Source organism: Podarcis melisellensis (genome assembly GCF_964234715.1).
Source record: "Podarcis melisellensis genome assembly, chromosome: 10".
NCBI lineage: Eukaryota > Metazoa > Chordata > Lepidosauria > Squamata > Lacertidae > Podarcis > Podarcis melisellensis.
In genome coordinates, this window is record NC_138542.1 from 74404330 (window position 1) to 74427545 (window position 23216).

Sequence of the window (23216 nt, forward strand, 5' to 3'; positions counted from 1 at the left end):
GCATCCAATTTCGTTGCACTTGTGCAATGTTGCACTTGTGTAATGACAATAAAGAATCTATCTATCTATCTATCTATCTATCTATCTATCTATCTATCTTTGGAGAAATTTCCCTTGGGGGTCGAAGTACAGTGGCTAACACCATATTCCCATTGGTTAGACTTAATTCAGCAATACATTACTAGACAGAATCCAAAGAATTAGGTCATGATTCCACACTGGGTCTTGTGTCCAACACCCAGTTCAGCAACTCCCAGTCTGAAGAGCTGCTTAGCTGACAAATTCAACATGGTGCACTGTCACAGGGGGAGCCAGTCTCAAAGCTCAGACTGTCCTCAAATCCTTTAATGGTTGTTCTTGTTGTGTCCTCCTGTTTCTGTTTAGCCCCTTGAGAACAATATGGGAAATATTTCAATTTTTCGCTATTAACTTCAGATCTTCTTGTTTCCATGTTAGTTTGTGTAGTTGTTGTTTTTCAATCTTCTTGAAAAATCACTAGTATCTTAGTGCAAAGTCAATTTTGAATGTGAGTTTGTTTCATATACACCATTTCCCAACACAATTCCGCCTAAAATATTCTGTGAACTGTCCTCAGACCTTCCGGTATATGGCAGTATATAAATTCAGCAGCAGCAGCAACAACAACCTTTTCTCCTCTTTAATCGTTTAGTCGTGTCCGACTCTTCGTGACCCCCTGGACCAGAGCACGCCAGGCACTCCTGTCTTCCACTACCTCCCGCAGTTTGGTCAAACACATGTGGTAGCTTGGAGAACACTATCCAACCATCTTGTCCTTTGTCATCCCCTTCTCCTTGTGCCCTCCATCTTTCCCAACATCAGGGTCTTTTCCAGGGAGTCTTCTCTTCTCATGAGGTGGCCAAAGTATTGGAGCCTCAGCTTCAGGATCTGTCCTTCCAGGGAGCACTCAGGGCTGATTTCCTTCAGAAAGGAGAGGTTTGATCATCTTGCAGTCCAGGGGACTCTCAAGAGTCTCCTCCAGTACCAGAATTCAAAAGCATCAATTCTTCAGCGATCAGCCTTCTTTAAGGTCCGGCTCTCACTTCCATACATCACTACTGGGAAAACCGGAGCTTGAACTATATGGACCTTTGTCAGCTAGGTGATGTCTCTGCTTTTTAAGATGCTGTCTAGGTTTTCTGTCTACACCTTTTCTCCTACTTCATGCATTTTTATACACATTAATTGACTGCATTTACTGTGTTTTTCATATTTTGTTGGGAGCTGCCCAAATTGGCTGGGGCAACCCAGTTAGGTAGGTGGCATATTATTATTATTATTATTATTATTATTATTATTATTATTATTATTGCAAAATCTGGACAAGTGCAAATTTCAAAGCCTGTGTTCCAGAAAGTGTGAATTAGAAAGGATCACCTTAATTGCAAACTGAATTGTCCCTAAGGGCCTCGTTTGAACACGGCTGTTTGCAACCCCCTTGGGCTCCACCCCATACCCTTGAAGCCAGTGTTTTCTGCCAGGAAAAAGGAAGCCCAGGGCAAGAGGGGAGATTATTTCCCCCCCTGGACTCCTTGATCTTCATTCCTTGTGATGCAAATGCATGTTCTCCAGGGGCTCCTCAAACAATAAAAGCCATATTACCTTCCAGACTGGGGCCCACAGGATACAGGCAGGACACTGGGTCAGTTTTAAGGTATGTGGGGATGCATGAAGGATGGTGTGTTGGGTTAGGAGGAAATGGAGACCTTTCTTTGGGCAGAAAATGAGTGACAGCCAGGTGTGTCTCTCGTTCTGACAGGAGGAAAGGTAGGGAACCTGCAACCCACCCATCCTCTTTGTTCCCCTCACCTTCTCTGGCCGTAGAATCCTCCTGCCTGGCTCTCCTCACCAGGTCAGCTGGAAGGAGCATCAGCATCCGAAACTGTCTCCTCACCTGTCCCAGAGCAGCAGCTGTCATAGCCGTCATCCAAGTTCATTCGGCAGGAAGATGCCAGGTGAGGAGCAGAGAAATGAAGGGACCCACAAAATAACCTCCAAACTTAGGAAGTTCTTTATTTGCCGTTAGGGTAGATTGGGGAGGAATCACTCGTCTGTCTGCACCAGTTCGTTTAAATCCAGGCAAACTCCTTATCTGCTGCTGTGTAATACTGTGCATGATGTTTAAAACAACTTGAAAAATGAAGAAATAAGCTTAGATTCCTGATGTTCAGCTGACATTCAGGAGAGCAAACCGGTGACATTTTTTTCACAGTGTTAAGCAACCTTCTTGGGTCGGTTTTAGGTTTCTCTCCATTTCTCATTTTTCCACTCCAAAATTCAGATCTATACATTTCCACATCAGTTTGAGAATCTTTTTTCTTTCTTTTTTAATGTCCTATTGAGAGTCCATCAGCATTTTAGTGCAATGTTCTCCTAATATTCACATTTGATAGCGATTTTGCCCAAGATACACATCTTTGCAAAGCCATTTCCTCTAACATAATGCCTGTTGGTTTGCTATCTGAACTAAGGTATGTATTTGCATGCACACTCAGACCCAGTACATACATTTCTTGACTGGAGAACTGGGTTGCAAAATTCAAAGACGAGTGAATTTTGCAGTGTGTCTGTTTCTTGGTAGGTTTGCCTTTCAATGCAATCTGAGACTCACACAGCGCCCATCCCCAGTCCAGAGTGGTTTTATGCATCGGCCTTATTCATCGGCTGCAGATTTACAACAGACACCCCCACTCCCCCACCATGAAAAAGTACTGCCAGAGTAAGTGGGACTGTGGCAACAGCAGCTACTGAAGAGTCTGTCCCACTGATAGCACTGCAGGGCTGTTGTGTTGTACTTGGACAAGGAAGGGGGTGTGAGAGGGTTCTCTTGGTCATCCTCCCATCATGGTCAGTGGTTCCCAAAGGGGGCACTAAGAGGCAAGTGGGCAGCAGAGATGTGTTGTGTTGTGTTGTGTTGCGTTGCATTGCGTTGTGTTGTGTTGTGACCAATAGGTCCTTTTAATGTTTCAATGTTTAGCATAAATGAGACCAATAGTGCACTCTAAGCACAAGTAAATCTCAGACAACAAATATTGGATTTTCTAGAGCATTGCTTTATTGATTAACAAACATAACAAGACAGGGAACATGCACTCAAGCACACACACAACCACACACACATCTATACTCACCACTCTTCAACTGGATGGATCAGATCCCGTAAGAGTCGTGGTGGCAGAAGACAGCGCTGTCATATGTCCGGCAATCACCTGAGGCTGGAGGGCTTTGATAGTTATACACCTTGTTTATTCATCTGATACTTGGCAGCTCCTGATGCTTACACAACTCCTTGTTGTTGGCATCTCACATCCTTACTCTTGACGACATCTCATCCTTGTCCTTGGCATCGTCTCACAACTCTGAATTTATCTGAATGTTTTGTAAAGGTGTACAGCCCAGTACCAAGCCTCCTTGTGCTGTTCCGTTCCAGCACAATCTGTTTTTGCCCAAAAATCAAGATGTTTTCCACATTTCATTAGCGCTTATACAACACAGTTCATGATCAGTTCACTGACAGTTCAAAGACATCGCTTCCATTTTGTGGCGTTTTCAGCCATCTTTTTGGCCAATGCAAACCATACCATTCACTACATGTGCAAAGGAATATTAACACTATGGAAAACTGGTATCACTGGTTCAAGTTTGTCAATTAAATTTATTAAACTAAATAGTTTTAAGTGGCTTTTGAAAAAAACATGCAAGTTTCAAATCTTATTGCATTATTATCTTCTCTAGCAAATCGTGCAAAGTCCCATTCTGAATAATGCTTTCAATAGGGTAGGATAAACTAGGAACGAGTTTATGGAACCAAGGGGGTACTAGCCTCAAAATACTTTGGGAACCACTGATCTAGGTTCAGGCCATGTGGTGTTTCTGTGCCCAGTGTGTACATTCAGAAGATCAATGACAGTTGTGGAGTCATTCTTGTATACCAAGTGATTTTGTTCTATATGGAGGTGTTTCTGGAGTGAATCTTTTGAAACTCCCAATTTCTACTACTACAAAAAAAAGCGGAACAAGCTCTTGCTAAGTACCGGTACTTTAATTCTGAGAATCATAGCCTATCGGACTGCTACAGAAATGCTAACAGATCCAAAAATGGTAACAGAAAGAGAGAACCTTTGTATGTAAACACAGGACACCTGAGCCCTGCATTGCATCAGCCAGGAGGTTCAAGCAGCAAAAAGGATTTGGTGCCCACCCAATGCTGTACAGAGGGAGGTCATCATTGCCCAGAGGGCTTATGACAAAAATGGTAAACCGAAGACTTGAGAGAACTGTTATCCCCCGCCCCCTACCCAAGGACCAGACCTCCTCCAAGGTTACCCTGACCACCAATTGCTCTTACTGCCAAGGTTAGTTGATAAAATCTAAAATGCAGGGTGGGAGTGAAGAGAAGTGTTGCCCAACCATCTTGGGAGCTACCCTTTCTGACTGGGAAGCCCAGAACCCAAGAGCTGGGCTGGGGCTCTTGGTCTTGGCTGCTCCACAAAGAAGGAAAGATTCCACCTGCATGTATTCATGAATCCTGGTTTTGCCCCCATTCATCTCACTTCCTTCTTGGTTCTCCTCTCAGAGCTGACCATGATGGAGAGAAGCAGCAATCAGACGCTACTTGTGGCTGAATTCATCTTCCTGGGTTTCTCTGGGGTCCAAAAAGGTCAGGTCTTCTTCTTCCTCCTCTTTCTGACCATCTACCTCATCACCCTGGTGGGAAATTCCATGATTTTCACTCTGATCCAACTGGATTCACGCCTTCACAGCCCCATGTACTTTTTCCTCAGCCATTTATCTTGCTTGGACGTCTGCTACTCGTCCGTCACTGTCCCCAAGATCCTGGTAAACTTTTTGCGCCAGAGACACACCATTTCTTACAACCAGTGCATGGCCCAGATGTTCTTCCTGATGACCTTTGCGGGATCCGAGTGTGCCCTGCTGGCCGTCATGGCCTACGACCGCTATGCCGCCATTTGTCAACCCTTGCGCTATGCTCACCTGATGAGCAGAAGAGTGTGTGTCCCTCTTGCCACGGCTACTTGGATCTGGGGCCTCTTGGACTCTGCCATTCACACCGCGCTCTCCACCAATCTGGCCTTCTGTGGGGCCAACCAGATCCACCACATCTTCTGCGATGTCCCTCCTCTTCTGCAAATCGCCTGCAGTGATACCTATGTCAACGAGATGGCTCTTCACATAGCGAACGTTTTTATGGGCATGGCCCCTTTCCTCCTGGTGGTCATCTCCTATATCTTCATTCTGTCGGCCATCCTTCGGATCCGCTCTAACACCGGCAGGCACAAGGCCTTCTCCACTTGTGCAGCCCACATAGTTGTGGTCATCATCTATTTTGGGATGGCCGATGTGAACTACAACCGCCCAAGTGCAGGCTACTCCTTAGAAGTGGACACCCTGATCTCCACACTCTATTGTATCATCATCCCCATGTTGAATCCTGTCATCTACAGCCTCCGCAACAAGGAGGTGAAGGGCGCCCTGAGGAAAGTTCTGGGGGGCTTGCAGAAGGGCTTTGGGTTCCCTCACTAACAGGGAATCCTCATGGGCCAACATCCCTGGGGAAATTCGTCTTTGCGAGTTCAAGTATGGAGGCTCAGACCACAAACGATCCAACTTTACTTAGCAGTGCATCACTGGACAGAGTCCACAGAGTCTGTACCAAAATCCTAAAAGGAGCAGAAAAGACTTTTGGTGTATGCAACGACTGCCGCACGGATGCTATTAGCCCAGAGATGGCAAGAAGTTCTAGTCCCTACCAGAGTAGAATGGCAAACTAAGCTGTTGGAGTACGTCAAAATGGCAAAACTGACCGGAAGGCTCAAGAACCAAGAAGATAAAAACTTCAAGATAGAATGGGGGAAATTTATAATTTATTTAGGAGACCACTGTAAGCAGATGAAAACATTAGCAGGATTCTAGTAACACTTGTAATGCATCTAATATTATGGACAATATTGAGAGGTATAAATGAAAAATAATGAAAAAATATGCAGTTGAAAATGTTGACAATAGGACCCATGGAGGGAGAGGTGGGAAGTCTGGAGATTCATAGAAATCTCTAAATATGGATATGTATTTGGTATTGTTATAACTCTACACTTGCAAAATCAAATGAAAATTATTTCAAAGAGTCTACAAGAGCATTTCCATACATTATATAGCCAAATGTACGCCATCTTTGTTGTTTAGTCTCTACCAACTGCTCTCTACCACCCTGGCCCTTGGCCATCTCTCATCCACCCATAGCCCATGAAATACAACTTTCTCAACCCATTGTTGTTGTTTTTTACAGTACATATCAGAACCCACCCACCCCCAGCACACTTAACAAACTACAGGATTCCTTGGGACAAACCATGCACTTTAAACATATAGTGTGTCTGTAAACTTTGATCTGATTCTTTGGCTTGGCTTTTATGACGAGGTGGTGATGATGAAGATCATTATTTATTCCCTGCCCATCTGACTGGGTCGCCCCAGATCTCCTTTCTGGCCCTGAGACCCCAGGGGGAGGCATGGTGAACAATGTGTGTGCGTGTGTGTTTGTGTGTTTAATGGAATCAGAAAAGTTGCCTTCCTACAGGCTAACAGGTCTTCCTGGAAGCCTGTCGCACATGAATAATGCCCTAGAATTAAAGGAGGTTTCAGGGCCACCCAAAAGCGAAATGTGCATCTGCCCACAGCCAGGTAGGGATCGTGAGACCTTCGGAAATGAGCGTGATGGAAGCTTTGCAAGTGACTCTTCATTTTTAATAGCTGAGGGATCAATGTGGGTGAATATTCTTAGGAAAACTGAGGACTCTTTTGAAAGCACGCAGTTAATTCTGCTTTGTGGCAAATTCTGAAGCCTGTACCTGCCGAAATGGAGAGGTGCCAACTCAGAGCACCGCCTTCCCCAACCTGACGCCCCCCAGATGCTCTGAACTACAACTCCCATTAGCGCCAACTATCACAGCCGCATGGGGCTGAAGGAACTGTAGTCCAAAATGACTGCAGAGCAACAGAAGGCTGACATATTCTATTCACCACATGCAAGAGTTTTGAGTTAAGATAAATGACTTTATTCTTTTTTATCCTTTTATGCACACTGTGTATGATGTGTCATGCATGTTTTCCCCCTGGTAGAGCATTGCAAGATGAGCAACACAAAAAGCTAAGCAGGGCTTCCCCTCCACCTACATTGCAAAGTGTGTGTGTCTGTACAATCACACGCACACAATATCCGGATGCAGGTAGGTAGCCGTGTTGGTCTGATGCAGTCGAAATAAAAAATTAAAAAAATTGTCCAGTAGCACCTTAGAGACCAACTAAGTTTGTTCTGGGTATAAGCTTTCGTGTGCATACAGACTTCTTCAGATACCTGAAGGTTAGATTGGCAGAACTGGCACTGCTACTGGTATCGCATGATACCCATTTATTTATCTTTGGAACTCCCTGCCTATTGATCTCAGGCAGGTGCCTTCACTGTATGCCTGCCAAAAACTGTTTAGACAAGCCTACCCCTTTGCTTAGAAAGTTGGTGTGAGCTTTAACCTGTTTTTAGTCTATGGTTATCTCGAATGTCTGGAATTATTGCTGACAACTGCTAAGTTGAGTATCCTATTTTGCAAACCGCTCTGAGGTTTTCTGAAAATCAAGTGGTGTGTACATTTAATGAAATTTTTAAAAAGACCCCACTCGTCCTGCCGCTGCCTTTTTGAACCCTAGGGAACCTCCCCCAAATATAATATAGCCACTTACCTCCTCTTCTCAAAAACCTCTCCATGACAATTGTATCTGAAGAAGTGTGCATGCACAGAAAAGCTTATACCCAGAACAAACTTAGTTGGTCTCTGAGGTGCTACTGGACAATTTTTTAATTTTTTAGCACAATATCCGGTGATGCAGCATCTGAGGTTGCCCAGAGGAAGGCAGCTGAGCTTGTGTTTTGCACACCCTCTCCAGCCCTGGAACTTCGCTGGCTCCTTCCCAGGATTTTCAAACTTCCAGCTGCGTTTTTTCATGTGTGCATCATTGCATTGCTTTGAGCGATCTAGCGGTGGGGTTTCCTTTGCTAGAGGTTTCCAAGAAGAGCTATGATTCCTGCACTGCAAGGGGTTGGACTAGATGACCGCAGGGTCCCTTCCAACTCTACAGTCCTGTGATTTGGTGGAGAGCTGAATTAGGCAGCTGCGGTTCCCCCAGAAAGAAAGAACAGGAAGCATCAAGCCTGAACAAATTCGGAAAATGCACTTGGAAGGAAAAGCACATACTGTATTTTTCACTCTATAAGACGCACCAGACCACAAGACGCACCAAGTTTTTGGAGGAGGAAAACAAGAAAAAAAATATATTCTGAATCTCAGAAGCCAGAACAGCAAGAGGGATCGCTGCGCAGCGAAAGCAGCAATCCCTCTTGCTGTTCTGGCTTCTGGGATAACTGCGCAGCCTGCATTCACTCCATAAGACGCACACACATTTCCCCTTACTTTTTAAGAGGGAAAAAGTGAGCAAAAAATACAGTATATATTTCAATGAATTGGGAGATTCTTGCAAGGGGAAAGCCACGCTCTTCTCCACTCCGGGGCTGGATTGGAGCCTATTGGTGTGAAAGAGAAGGATGCTGGGGTGGGGGCACAGTGGGGCTGGGGCACGCAGCATCTCCACATTACAACGGAGAGTTTCAAGGCAGCAGCTCCACGTAGTTGGCTGGGAACAGGCCATGCCTGCCTTGGCAGGATCCGCGCCACCAGCCCTCATCCACTTGCTCGATGTCCGTGATGGTGTCTCCAGGGTCGAAGGAAATCTCATCGTCCCCATCTGACAAAAAAGGGGAAGAGGAAAAGAGGGTGGGTCAGTCAGCTGGGATTCCCTCCTCTCCAGAGCAGAAGGGTTACAGAAGTGTCAAAGCAATGATTCTTCAACATCAACTTCGTTGGACTGGTCGTGTTGTGCGGATGCCGGGTGATCGTCTTCCAAAGCAACTACTCTATTCTGAACCTTAAAATGGAAAGCGTAATGCTGGCGGTCAACAAAATAAGTTTAAAGACTCTCTCAAGGCAAATCTTTAAAAATGTAGTATAAATACCAACAATTGGGAAACAGGGGCCTGTGAGTGCTGGTGACTGGGAGCAGCCGACGATACCATATAACACCGGTCCTGAAAGACCTACACTGGCTCCCAGTACATTTTCGAGCACAATTCAAAGTGTTGATGCTGACCTTTAAAGCCCTAAATGGCCTCGGACCAGTATACCTGAAGGAGCGTCTCCACCCCCATCATTCAGCCCGGACACTGAGGTCCTGCGCCGAGGGCCTTCTGGCGGCTCCCTCATTGCGAGTAGCCAAGTTACAGGGAACCAGGCAGAGGGCCTTCTCGGTGGTGGTGCCTGCCCTGTGGAACGCCCTCCCACCAGATGTCAAAGAGAAGAACAACTACCAGACTTTTAGAAGACATCTGAAGGCAGCCCTGTTTAGGGAGGCTTTTAATGTTTGATGTATTGCGGTATTTTAATATTTTGTTGGAAGCCGCCCAGAGTGGCTGGGGAAGCCCAGCCAGATGGGCGGAGTATAAATAAATTATTATTATTATTATTATTATTATTATTATTATTATTATTATTATTATTAACAGCCTTTACCAAAGGTGTCATGAGCTTTGAAGACACTCAAACTCAGGACGCAAGGGAGAAACGTGCTAAGAGGAAAGTCCACTTGGCAAACCCTCACTGTGATCAACTCCTGCCTGGAAACCAATGTCCCCACTGTGGAAGGACGTGTGGATCCAGAATTGGCCTCCACAGTCATTTATGGACTCATTGTTCAAACTGTGTTTATGGAAGAGAATCTTACTCGGCTACGAAGGATCCCCAAAGAAGAAGACAGAAGGGGGGGGGTCTTGGTTGTACCAATTGTCTCTCCGTTGTATCGGTCCAGCGCCCCCCTGCCCTCGTCTTTACAAATACAAAGCCCACCCATGTAGTTTTGCTTCTGGACGTGCACCAAGCTTGCTCTTTTGTGGCCAAGGACCTGCAGGTGCCAACCCATAATATACGCCTGTGATGCATCACTTGACAGCTGCAGCCATTCCTGCATCAGGAAAGTCTGGCTGCAGCAGTTTGTGCCTTGCTTACTTCAAGGCTGGATTACTGCAAAGCGCTCCACACGGGGCTTCCTTTGTGCTTGATCCAGGATGCTGCAGCACAATTGCTGATGGCCACGAGGCCTTGTTAGCAGATAACACCTGCGCTCAGAGTTGCCCATTTGCTATCAGGACAGGTTCAAGGTGTTACTATTAATATATAAAGCCCTTAACAACTTGGGACCAGTTTACCTGCGAGATCACCTTGCCCCACATGTGCCCACTTGTGTGGATTGCCAGAACTGGCACTGCTACTGGTATCGCATGATACCCATTTATTTATCTTTGGAACTCCCTGCCTATTGATCTCAGGTAGGTGCCTTCACTGTATGCCTGCTAAAAACTGTTTAGACGAGCCTACCCCTTTGCTTAGAAAGTTGGTGTGAGTTTTCACCTGTTTTTAGTCTATGGTTATCTCGAATGTCTAGAATTATTGCTGACAACTGATAAGTTTAGTATCCTTTTTTGCAAACCGCTCTGAGGTTTTCTGACAATCAAGTGGTGTGCACATTTTATGGGGGGGGGGAAGGACCCCACTCCTCCTGCCCCTGCCTTTCTGAACCCTAGGGAACCCTTCCCCAAATATAATATAGCCACTTATCCCCTCTTCTCAACAACCTCTCCATGACAATATTAAAGGGGGCTGGACTAGATACACCCCTGGGGTCCCCTGCAACTCTACCATTCTGTGATTCTATGGTGTCTGCTGTGGGTGATCTATCCAGAACTCCATCCCCACAACCCTCACATCCCAAGCCCCAAACGGATGCAAAACATTTGACTGACCTCCCTGGTAATCGTAGAGGGCTCGAGCACACAGCCCTGCCTGGCTCGCTCCTGCAAGGGAAGAAGGTGGGGTAAGTTAACTTGCACCAAACATGGAAGGACACCCCAGGCACTTACCATGGCCAGGTGCATTAAAAGGCAGCCCTCCATTTGCCCCCCACCTCAGCTGCACTGATATCCTCCAGGTTGGATTATTACAACGTGTATTAAAGGTAAAGATAAAGGGACCCCCGACCATTAGGTCCAGTCGTGGCCGACTCTGGGGTTGCAGCCCTCATCTTGCTTCATTGGCCGAGGGAGCCGGCGTACAGCTTCCGGGTCATGTGGCCACCATGACTAAGCCGCTTCTGGCGAACCACAGCAGCGCACAGAAACGCCGTTTACCTTCCCGCCAGAGCGGTACCTACTTATCTACTTGCACTTTGATGTGCTTTTGAACTGCTAGGTTGGCAGGAGCAGGGACTGGGCAACGGGAGCTCACCCCGTTGCGGGGATTCAAACCGCCAACCTTCTGATTGGCAGGCCCTAGGCTCTGTGATTTAACCCACAGTGCCACCCGCATGTCTTGTAAGTAGAGCTACCACGTATTATTATTATTATTATTATTATTATTATTATTATTATTATTATTATTTATCCCCAATGGCGACACCCCCAGGTAGGGCTACGAATGCCTCCCTTTCTCTCACCTGCCAAGGGCGCTCCCCCATGGTTGCTGGGAACCTGATCTGGGATCTCCTCATAATCCTCCTGGTCGGCGTCCAGAGCATTGTCGTAGATGGTTTCGTCCCCATCAAGGCCACCTGGCATCTCCTCGTAGTCCCCACCATTGGCGTAATCCTCATCCAAGCTGGGAGGCTCCTGGCGGTCCAAGGGACCCCCGACTTCCTCATAGTCACCACCGTAGTCCTGGCTTTCCGTGTCTGCAGGTGGCGGTGGTGGCGGCACGTAAGATGTCTTGGGTGGCTCTGCAACGCCCTCGCCCCAGAGCAGGCTCCGTGGAGGAAGAGCTGGAGGGGGTTCCTCTTCCTCTTCCTCCGCTGGCGCTGCCTGGGCATGGGGAATATGGGGAGGAAAATGAGAGCCCTGCCAACTCAAACTGATTCACCTAAGTTTACAGTCATACCTTGGGTTGAAGTAGCTTCGGGATAAGTATTTTCGGGTTGCGCGCTGCGGCCACCCAGAAGTAACGGAGCACACTACTTCTGTGTTTCGCCACTCGCGCATGCACAGATGCTCTGCATGCAGAAGTCCCACACCCAGTGCTTTTCCCTGGGGGTATGCAGGGGTACGCATACCCTAAACATTTTGTCAATCTAAGTTTGGTCTTATTGAGGGGCAGTAGTTCATTATTAGTAAGAAAATGGCAGGACCGCTAAACATTTTTTTATGAAAAAAGCACTGCCCACCCCCATCGTTCTGCCCAGACACGGAGGTCCAGCTCCAAGGGCCTTCTGGCAGTTCCCTCCCTGCAAGAAGTGAGGTTACAGGGAACCAGGCAGAGGGCCTTCTCAGTGGTGGCACCTGCCCTGTGGAACAGCCTCCCATTGGATGTCAAAGAGAACAACAACTACCAGACTTTTAGAAGACATCTGAAGGCAGCCCTGTTTAAGTTTTTAATGTCTGGGGTTTTTTGTATTTTTAATATTTTGTTGGGAGCTGTTCAAAATGGCATCATGTGCATGCACAGAAGCGGCAATGCGTGGACGTGGGTTGCATTCGCTTCTGGATGCGAACAGGGCTCTGGAACGGATCCTGTTCACATCCAGAGGTACCACTGTATTTTTTTATGATTTTATGTTTCTATGTAAATAAAGTAGATTAGCCAAAATGCTGAGTTGCTGAGGTCTGTCATGCAAGGTGCGCAAACTCTGCGGATCCCTAAGTGTGCCGGTGTTGGTTGGCATCAGTCGCTGTGATGTTCGGGCAGAAGAAAGCTTTTGAAGCTCCCGAACGATTGACCAGGAGGGAGAGAACATGCCAATTGGGCAGGTGTCTCTGCCAGGGTCCTACTCGAGTGTAGGACGAGCGTCTGACAAGGAGGTCTGTCCACAAGCTGAGAGGAACTGTCCAGCCCCCTTGGCCACTCTACACCTCTTGGGTGGCACCTCTCCATTGGTGTTCCCCAAAGCATCGCCATCTTGGGCACGAGTGAGCCCTTACCTGGTGCTCAGGGGCTGGCGGTGGCACAGGGGGCAAGCCCATGTCCTCTCTGCCCACTTTCATGGGCGCTGGCGAGAGTCTGGGGGCTGCAGCCTTGCTCCTTGGCTCCTCATTTCTCTGGGTTTCCTGAAAGGATAAAATTTATTGTTGTTGTTGTTGTTGTTGTTGTTGTTGTTGTTGTTATTATTATTATTATTTATATTCTGCCTTTTTCCCAGAGAGTAGACTCAAGGCAGCTTATACAGATCAGGTAAGATACAAAAAGCTGGAAACATATCAAAGGCAGGAGTTTAAAATGGGATAACAGCTCCGCCCAAGGCATGATGGAGAACAGCAACAACTGGGAAGAGAGACATAATATTTCACAAGGACAGGAAGAAACAACACGGACAGAATAATTGCCATACACAGGAAGAACAAGGATATAGTTTGAATGTCCTCGGGTCCAGTATTGAACCACTTTGACCTGATATCCCCAGCCAATGTGGACAGACTCCTCCGAGCTGGAAAGCCCACCACCTGTCCTCTTGACCCGTGCCCATCCTGGCTGATTAGAGCGTGTCCAGACGAGGTGCGGGCCCCCCTAGGGGATATCATCAATTTGTCCCTTGGCACCGGGACATTCCCAGAGGAATTGAAGGAGGCAGTGATGTGCCCGCTCTTAAAGAAAACATCATTAGATCCTTTAGATCTATCCAATTCCGGCCTCACCTCCTGCTCCTGCTGCCGCTGTTCCTCCTGCTCCTGCAGCTGCTTTTGGGCTGCCTGGCGCTCCTGCTTCTCCCGGGCCTGGCGACGCGCTCGCTCTTCCTCTGCCCTCTTCCGGTTGTCTTCCTCGGCTGACTTGGCCATGCTCTCGAACCTCTGCCTCAGGTTACCTGCTCCAGCAGAAGCTGCTGACAATGACAAGGGGCAGGGTGAAGACTTGGCTGTGAGGGCCTCCCTCCACCCACCCACTGAATAACACACTTTGTTATAAAACTAACAGCCTCGTACCCAACGCAGCACAGGAATTCAAAGAGACACAAGAAATCAGTGCAGTTTTGAAGTCAGTGCAGCTTCAAGATCAGTGGTTAAAATTAGTTTCGAAAGGTTCAGTCCGCCATCTTGATTCAGAATGGGACTCGGTTTTATCCAAAAGAAGGTGGAAGCCTCCTCCTTAATCTCAAGAACCGTCATGCAAAATTGGGTTACGATATCTTGGGGGACGCAATATCTAGGGACGCGGGTGGCGCTGTGGGTGGCTTCAACTCAAGGCAACTTCCGTCGCGAAGGGCCACAGGAGAGGCAGGTGCCTAGGACTGCAACATGGGCCCATCTAGGGGTTCCAAAAGCGAAGCGCATTGTCTTTTGTAGGAGGCTATACAGTTGTACCAGGGATGCGAGTGGCGCTGTGGGTTGAACCACAGAGCCTAGGACTTGCCAATCAGAAGGTCGGCGGTTCGAATCCCCGCGACGGGGTGAGTTCCCGTTGCTCGGTCCCTGCTCCTGCCAACCTAGCAGTTCGAAAACACGTCAAAGAGCAAGTAGATAAACAGGTACCGCTTCGGCGGGAAGGCAAACGGCGTTTCCGTGCGCTGCTCTGGTTTGCCAGAAGTGGCTTAGTCATGCTGGCCACATGACCCGGAAGCTGTACGCCGGCTCCCTCGGCCAATAAAGCGAGATGAGCGCTGCAACCTCAGAGTCGGCCACCACTGGACCTAAGGGTCAGGGGTCCCTTTACCTTTTTATCTTGGGGGGGGGGCATAAATGCACAGTGAACCAACCGACAACGTTCCAAAATATGCAGTCAAGTTGCATCATATGCAGAGGGTTGGTTCTGAGGGTCACGAGCATAGCCAAAATTATCTTTACCTTGGCTGGCAAGTGGGGGGTGTAAGCCCCGTGGGGAACTCCCCCCACAACGTCTCCACTGCCTCCCCTCACTCTTCCACATGTGAGCAACCTGTCGATGGGAGGAGGAGGAGGCAGGCAGGCAGAGAGAGAGAGAGATGAAGGCAGAAGAAAAAGGCTGGAATGGATCTAGAATGGAGCTGCAGCCAAGCGTGTATGGCTGAATTCTCTGAAGCAAGATGCATGCATGATGCAACTTGACTTTATAGTGGATTGTGGAGTTGGGGGGACTTGGGGGGCACCTTCTCCAGCCCCCTGGCTCAGCCTAGAGCCCGTAGTGCAGGAGGCACCTAGAAGCACCTACCCTCTATGGACGGCTTGCTAAGGCTCTGGTGCAAATAGCTCCCTTTCAGCGACTAGAGGGTCTCGATTCCTAGGGCTTTTCCAACATCACTCAGGGATCATTGTGGGCATCAACTCACTGACCTTGACAGGTTGGCCTAGGAAAAGACTTACCGGCCTCCACAGGCAGTGTCTTCTCATACGAGGAAGTTGGAGCTTCCATCTCGTTGAAACCAGCAGCGCTCTGCAAAGAGAGGTCCACAGTACACCCAGCTGGCCAGGACAGAGATGCCACAGGTTCCTCGCCTCCATGTAGGAGGTCTTGCTGCAAGAGGCTGCGCATCATTCCCTCCCAGAACCAGACTCTGAGAAGGTCAATCATGGGTGCTCACAGGATCTTATCAGCATGGATTATTTGCCCCATAGAGGGCCTTTGGTGGAGGGGCGAGCTCTGCTTACCTTGTCCACCCGGTCCTTCTGCACCCCATAGCGGCCCCCAAATCCCTTGGCATGATCTGCAATGTGGGAAGGGGGGAAGGGGGAAAATGAATGGCCCTCCAGAAACCAAGCCACAGGAGCCTTTCCGCAAAGGCAAGCCCATCTCCATGATGGGCTCTATACATTTGACAGCCTCTTCCAGGGGCTTAACCCCCTCCCCACCCCACCCCACCCCACCCCACATCATTCTCTGAACCGGGAGGCATTCGACACCCACCTGTCTGGGACTCGTGGGGTTTCAATTCCTCCCTGTGCGACCAGCTCAGGGCAGATTTGTCTTGGCGGTCTTTTTGCACACCGTACTTGCCCCCAAAGCCAACGGCGTAATCTGCAAGGGGGACGAGTGAATTTCAGAAAGATGAAAGAGCTGACCCCATTTTGCTCCGTGGTCTGCCCCACATCAGAAGATCTTGGCTGCTGGATCCGTTGTTCTCATGGTGGCCAATCAGGCGCCCCAGTTGGGAAGCTCACAAGCAGCACCAAGGCACAACAGCATCGGTTTCCCTCACCTGGGATTCAAGGGGTGCCCAAAATAGTGGGATGGGAAGGAAATGTGCATGGGGGAGCACTTCATGCCTGTGGTTTGGAGGTTAGCAACCTCTGTCCCCCAACAACTGAGCTATGGATAGTTAACAGAGAATCATAAAATTGTTTTTAATTGCTGTATTGTTTTTAATATTCAGTTGGAAGCCGCCCAGAGTGGCTGGGGAAACCCAGCCATATGGGTGGGGTATAAATAATAAATTTATTATTATTATTATTATTATTATTATTATTATTATTATTAGACTCAAGGGTCATCTCTAACCCCCTGCAATGCAGGAATCACAGCTAAGTTGGTCCTGACAGATACCTCTCCAACCTCTGTTTAAAAACCTCCAAGGTAGGATGATCCACCACCTTCTGAGGGAGAGTCCGTCCCACTGTCAAAAATCTCTTACTGTCAAAAAGTTCTTCCTAATGTTCCACAGCATCTCATTTCTTGTAATTTGAAAGCATTGGTTTGGGAATCCTCTGGAGCAGCAGAAAACAAGCTTGCTCCATCTTCCATGGGACAACCCTTCAGATCTTTGACTCCCATCTCTCAGCCTCCTCTTTTCCAGGCTAAACATACCCAGCTCCCTCAACCGTTCCTCATCAGGCTGGGTTTCCAGACCCTCAATCATCCTGGTCGCCCTCCTCTGCACATCTTCCAGCTTGCCAATATCCTTCTCAAACACAGGACTCCAGCCTTCCACAGCCAGGTGTCCTCCAGTTGTTATTGCACCCCAACTCCCCGTTGGGGTGATGGAGCCAGGGGTGATGGAGTTTAGCAATCCCTGGACTTCACCAAGTTGGGGAAGTCTGGGCTAAACAACACAGTGAAGGCTCCACCCACATCATTCTCTGAACCAGGAGGCATTCAACACCCACCTGTCTGGGACTCGTGGGGTTTCGATTCCTCTTTGTGTGACCAGCTCAGGGCAGATTTGTCTTGGCGGTCCTTTTGCACACCATACTTGCCCCCAAAGCCAACGGCGTAATCTGCAAGGAGGTGAAACCTAGTGAATTTCAGAGAGTTGCAAAGACTGTTGGATATTCTCTCTCTCTGTGTGTGGGCGAATCATTTGTTCCAGAAACAGAGAAGAAGTTTTAAGAAGCAGTAGAAGGCTGAGATTGTTCTGTCTATGCCAGGACGTTTTCTGTGGGAAGTGTTCTTTGGACATGCACAGAGGGTAACAACGGTTCTGTGTAACTTGTCGTAAGTTGTTGTGAGTCTCTTGCTTGCTCCTTGCAGTGAAAGAAGCAGAAAGAGAATCTTGGACTCTTGTTGGACTCTAAGCATGCCTTGACCACAGCAGTGGTGAAGTAAACTTCTACGCTTGACTGAATCTTTATGGCATCCATGAGTGTTTATTGCTGTGATGGCCTGGGACTTGGGCTCAGACTCGGAGCCAGAGGAGTCTCCAACATTTTCTGAAAAACAAAAAAATTAAGGGGGGAAAGGGAGAATGAGAGGAAGCAGCAGGGATCTCTCCAACCTTACCTTTCTGGGAGGTGTGCATCTCAACTTCGCCCTTGTACTCAAAACCGAGAGCCGACTGTGGGGAACAGAAGGTGAGAAAAGTTGTTGTAGTTCTTATAGGTACATATAAAGACCCACAGAGAACAACACAAGGAAATAAAAAGGACAGCTCTCTGCCCCCAAGAGCTTGCAATCAATGTGCTATGAGTGGGGCAGGCCAGTGTCACGATCCCTCAGCCTAGCAGTAACCTAGAGGTGGGGGGTGCAGAGGCACAGAATGAGATTCAAAGAATCATAAAATGTCTGGAAAGTGTCTGGACGCAGTTAGAGGATGGATGGCGGTTAATGGATTGAGGTTGTTGGGGGACAGGGGGCGGGTGGGTGGGGGGGATTCCCTGGTCCTGAATGGGCTAACTGTGCCCCTGAAGGACCAGGTGTGCAGCCTGGGGGTCATTTTGGACCCACAGCTGTCCATGGAGTCGTAGGTCAGTTCTGCATCCAGGACAGCTGTCTGCCAGCTCCATCTGGTACGCAGGATGAGACCCTCCCTGCCTGTGGACTGTCTTGCCAGAGTGGTGCATGCTCTGGCTATCTCCCGTTTGGACTACTGTCATGCGCTCTACATGGGGCTACTTTTGAAGCTGACCCTGAAACCACAACTAATCCAGAATGCGGCAGTTAGACTGGTGACCGGGAGCGGCCGCCGAGACCTACATTGAAAGACCTACATTGGCTCCCAGGACGTTTCCGAGCACAATTCAAAGTGTTAGTGCTGACCTTTCAAGCCCTAAATGGCCTTGGCCCAGTAGACCTGAAAGAGCATCTCCACCCCCATCATTCAGCCCGGACACTGAGGTCCAGCTCCGAGGGCCTTCTGGCAGTTCCCTCCCTGTGAGAAGTGAGGCTACAGGGAACCAGACAGAGGGCCTTCTTGGTGGTGGCGCCCGCCCTGTGGAACGCCCTCCCACCAGATGTCAAAGGTAAACACAAACACTCACCTTGTCTGCTCGGTCCCTCTGCACCCCGTACTTCCCTCCGAAGCCTTTGGCTGCATCTGTCTGAGACGAGTGCATTCCCACTTCCGCAACATACTCATGGCCCAGAGCACTCTGGGAAATCAAGACAGAGTGGTGTCAAATCCTGCCAGATAATTCTGGGCAGATAATTCCGAGGGTGCCCTGATTGTTTGGTTGGTCAGCTCCCCACCCCTCTCTGCAAACCACTTTGACAGGTGGAGGAGGCCCCCGATGTTAATCACCTGACGTCATGATGATGTCATGATTATGACAACTCCAAAAGGGGGGGTTGTCAGCATCAGTCAGTGAGCCCCACACTGCCCACTTGCAGATGTGACAAAGCCGTCTCGCTTTGTACCATATTTTTCCGTGTATAAGATGCTCCTGTATATAAGTCGACCCCAATTTTTTTGAGCCCACAATTAAGAAATAAATATTTTAAACACCAAACGGAGGTGAGGGTCAGGGTCCAGGTTACTACCGTGAAAAATGGGCCCTCACTTCTTGGACAGACACACACAAAATACACAAACAAACCCAAAACCTTAGCAGCATCCAAAGAACAGCGCCCTCCCCCTTTTGCACCTTGTCCATGCGGTCCTTCTCTGTGCCAAACCTGCCCCCGTAACCGTAGGACGCCTTGGGCGCTGCCTCCAACTCCTTCTTCTTGAGAACTTCATGTTCCTCAGACACTTTGCTCCTGAGCTTGTGGATGCTGGGGAGGCAAAGCACAAAGGGGGGAGTTTGAAAAAGGAGGCAGGGCTGAATGGCCCCCAACCCAGCGACCATTTCAAGGCAGCTCCCTTCTCTACTCCCCTCTCCATCTCTAGAAATACTGGGTTTAATGGGCAGCCATCTGCAGGCAGAACTGAGGTCATTTCTGTGTGGCCCAATTATCTAGCTTCCACCATGATAGGTTAGAAGGGAGATTAAATGATGTTGGCTATTTAACAAGCATTTATAAAATCATAGATGTGTAGTGTTGGAAAAGACCCTGTGTCAGTTTGCATTTCTTTGTACAGAAAGTACAGTGGACCCTCTGGATATGTATTTAATTCATTCCAGGGGATCAGTGCGCACCCTGAAAAATCTGTATCCAGAGGTGCCGCTTCTGCACACATGCGCAGTGCAATAGAGCACTTCTGCGCATGCGCAAGCCAAAACCCAGAAATAATATTGAACTGTGCAGGACAAATTATTACAAAACGGGCAATAGTTTAAAGCATATCTTTAAAGCTTTGTGTACAGATTTTGACATTAGTATAACTTTTAAAATTGGAATGTTAATCATATAAGGTTTTATGAACATGCATAAACAAGTATATTATAATGGAGCCAAGAGAGGGAATGGAGGGAAGTCGATCAAAATTTATGCTTTAATTTGGTTCTGAACTCTCCCCCCCCCCTTTTTTTGTATTGTTATTTTTGGTGAATCAATAAATTGTTATCAATAATAAATACCAAAAAAATTAAATAAAAGAGGAGGAGGAGGAGAGGACTATCCATGGCTCCTAACCACAATGGCTTTATTCTGTCTCCATGTTTGAAGGCAGCAATGCTTCTGAATAGCAGAGGACTCTTGGGCTCGGATCCTGATTGTGAGCATCACTTTGGGGCAGCTGGTCAGCCACTGTGAGAACAGGATGCTGAACAAATGGGCCACTGGCCTGAACCCCAAAGAAACAGCTGGATGAGCTTTGTGGCAACTGGCACCTCACCTGCACAATCTGTTGCATTGTTGTGAGACTGCAATTCTTGTCAATGAGTTGGTTTTCCCTCTCCCTCTCTCTTTCCAGAGAGTACAAAAGCTTCCATGCTATTTTGTGACATTTCGGTTGGCCCAATAAAGGTTTTGGCCTAATATGGGTCCAATTAGAGGAGCAACTCATAGATATTATATATACAGATATACCTCGGGTTGAAGTCTCTTCAGGTTAAGCCTATTCGGGTTGCACTCCACGGCGACCCGGAAGTAACGGAGTGTATTACTTCTGGGTTTTGCCACTCGCACATGCGCAGACGCTCAAAATGACATCATGTGCATGCGCAGAAGCAGTGAATCGCAACCCGTGCAGACACACAGACATGGGTTGCGTTCGCTTTAGGATGTGAACTGGGCTCTGGAATGGATCCCGTTCGCATCCAGAGGTACTACTGTATATAAATATACAGTTTTACATTAGCTTTGTTGTCGTAATTTCGAGTTATAAGTGCGGCAAACCCAGAAGCGTATACTTCTGAGTTTTGCTGCGCATGCATGCACAAAAGCACTCTGTGCGCTTTGTGCATGCACAGAAGTGCTCTGTGTGCTTCGTGGTCATGTGGAAATGCTCTATCACGGCGTGTGCATGCGCAGAAGCGGCGCCTCCGAATACAGACTTTTCGGGGTATATACGGACCCCCGGGACGAATTAAGTTCGTATCCGGAGGGTCCACTGTAAATACAAAGAATGCAGAGATCTTCTAGAAAGAGGAAGGAAACCATTTGCTCACTCAGATTTCTGAGGGCAGAACAAGGAACCAGTCACTGCAAATCACAAGGAGTTAAATGTCATTCCTACATGGCTGGAGAAACCGCCCCAAATTGGCACACAGATGTTGGGTGCAACGTATGTCAATGATCTCTCTTCATCCAGGTGGACCCCAAACAAGCCAATGCATCTATTAGCGTCCCCTTCCTCTCCCAGAGACTCTTCTTTTTGTGGCTAACCTGCAAAAGCCCTTATTTGGCAAGCTGCTCGCTGAGCGCACACCACTTCCTTTTCCTGCAAGAAGCAGGCGCAGCCATGGCAACCCCTGAAGGTGACGTGACGCAGGGCAGGAACCTCAGCCCAGCTCCTGCAACTGGCCCTGAGAGCGCAGAAGGGGCCGCTTCCTGCACCTCTTCAAATCACAGCCCAGAGGCACTGCTGTGTCTGGGAGCAGAGTCTCCCATGTGGATTCTTGCACCCATGTTCAAGGACAGGGTGGTCCTGGGTTCCTGGGACCCACTTTGCAGAGGAGAGACGTCTGCTCAATCTTGACAAGGGACAGTCCTCTGTCTGAAGGAGAACTCTGCCTGAAGGTCATGGAATAATAGAATTGTAGAGTTGGAAGGGACCCACAGGGGTTATCTCTACGTGGGGCTGCCCTTGAGACTGACCCAGAAACTCCTTGCAAGTGCAGCAAGACTTCTTATGCAGTCCTTGCCACAGGATCACATTCACCCGGTGCTATACAAGCTGCACTGGCTCCCGGTGGAGTACAGGATCAGGTTTAAGGTGCTGGTTTTGACCTTTAAAGCCTAGGACCCTCGTACCTAAGGAGCCGCCTCTCCTGGTATGCCCCACAGAGGATCTTATGGTCTTCAAATAAAAACATCTTGGAGGTCCTGGGCCACAGGGAGGTAGGCTGGCCTCAACCAGAGCCAGGGCTTTTTTGGCTGTGGCCCCAATCTGGTGGAACGCTCTGTCCCAAGAGACTAGGGCCCTGCGGGACTTGACATCTTTCTGCAGGGCCTACAAGACAGAGCTGTTCCACCAGGCCTTTGGCCAAGGCACAGTCTGACCCCCTCCTTCTGTAATCCTCATAGAACTCTAGCCCAATGGTTGCCATTAATTTGATTTTGAATTGATTTTAGAATGAATTGATTTTAGAATGCTGTGTTACTTTTATTGCTGTTAGCCGCTCTGAGCCTGGCTTCGGCTGGGGAGGGCGGGATATAAATAAAAGAAGAAGGAGAAGGAGAAGGAGAAGGAGAAGGAGAAGGAGAAGGAGAAGGAGAAGGAGAAGGAGAAGGAGAAGGAGAAGGAGAAGGAGAAGGAGAAGTCCAACCCCCTGCAATGCACGAATCCCAGCCGTCCGTTTTGCCTATGTCCATGTGAAAGATGAAGAGCCCTCAAAAGCCAGAGCTGCTCTTGCTGCTGCTGCTGCTTCAGGGGCCTGGAAGTTGCCCATCACTGCAACCACTACTATGCCATAAGATCAACTATCCTGTAACATTACATATGAGCCTGTTCTACTGATGAAGCCTAGGATGGCAAAACAAGGCTAATATTCCTTGTCTTAGACTCTGTGAAGGGATTCTGTGGACTTATAACAACCCTTCATGTGGACTCTATGAACAGACAGGTGGAATAGACACTTATACATGTATGGAACTTTGGCCACCTCAGGAGAAGAGAAGACTCCCTGGAGAAGACCCTAATGTTGGGAAAGATGGAGGGCACAAGGAGAAGGGAACGACAGAGGACGAGATGGTTGGACAGTGTTCTCGAAGGGACCAGCATGAGTTTGACCAAACTGCGGGAGGCAGTGGAAGACAGGAGTGCCTGGCGTGCTCTGGTCCATGGGGTCACGAAGATTCGGACAAGACTAAACGACTAAACGACTAAACGACTAAACAACATGGACCTTATGCATGAACAGACCAAAGAATGAA

General features: G+C 48.3%; 2 protein-coding genes across 2 annotated transcripts in view; one reads left to right on the forward strand and one right to left on the reverse strand.

The window, feature by feature from the left end:
• Positions 1-4164: 4164 nt before the first annotated feature.
• LOC309379392 (olfactory receptor 5T7-like) lies at positions 4165-5611 on the forward strand. The gene has a single exon (XM_081928504.1). It carries the CDS (start codon positions 4540-4542, stop codon positions 5560-5562), a length of 1023 nt encoding a protein of 340 aa, XP_081784630.1. The 5' UTR covers positions 4165-4539; the 3' UTR covers positions 5563-5611.
• A 275-nt stretch (positions 5612-5886) lies between these two features.
• Positions 5887-23216, reverse strand: part of GOLGB1 (golgin B1) — a 72458-nt gene continuing 55128 nt past the window's right edge. The window contains exons 25-37 of the mRNA XM_081926650.1: positions 19382-19511; positions 18779-18889; positions 17802-17856; positions 17189-17299; positions 15993-16103; positions 15737-15792; positions 15452-15521; positions 13814-13995; positions 13103-13228; positions 11629-11989; positions 10940-10990; positions 8534-8832; positions 5887-8284 (exon numbers count right to left, since the gene is read on the reverse strand). Of these exons, the coding sequence (XP_081782776.1) occupies positions 8696-8832; positions 10940-10990; positions 11629-11989; positions 13103-13228; positions 13814-13995; positions 15452-15521; positions 15737-15792; positions 15993-16103; positions 17189-17299; positions 17802-17856; positions 18779-18889; positions 19382-19511 (1501 nt within the window). The 3' untranslated portion in view covers positions 5887-8284; positions 8534-8695. The remainder of the gene's footprint in view (positions 8285-8533; positions 8833-10939; positions 10991-11628; positions 11990-13102; positions 13229-13813; positions 13996-15451; positions 15522-15736; positions 15793-15992; positions 16104-17188; positions 17300-17801; positions 17857-18778; positions 18890-19381; positions 19512-23216) is intronic.

Bases quoted from the DNA above. Each gene is read 5' to 3' on its own strand.
- LOC309379392 (XM_081928504.1), top strand. From the start codon at position 4,540: ATGAATCCTGGTTTTGCCCCCATTCATCTCACTTCCTTCTTGGTTCTC.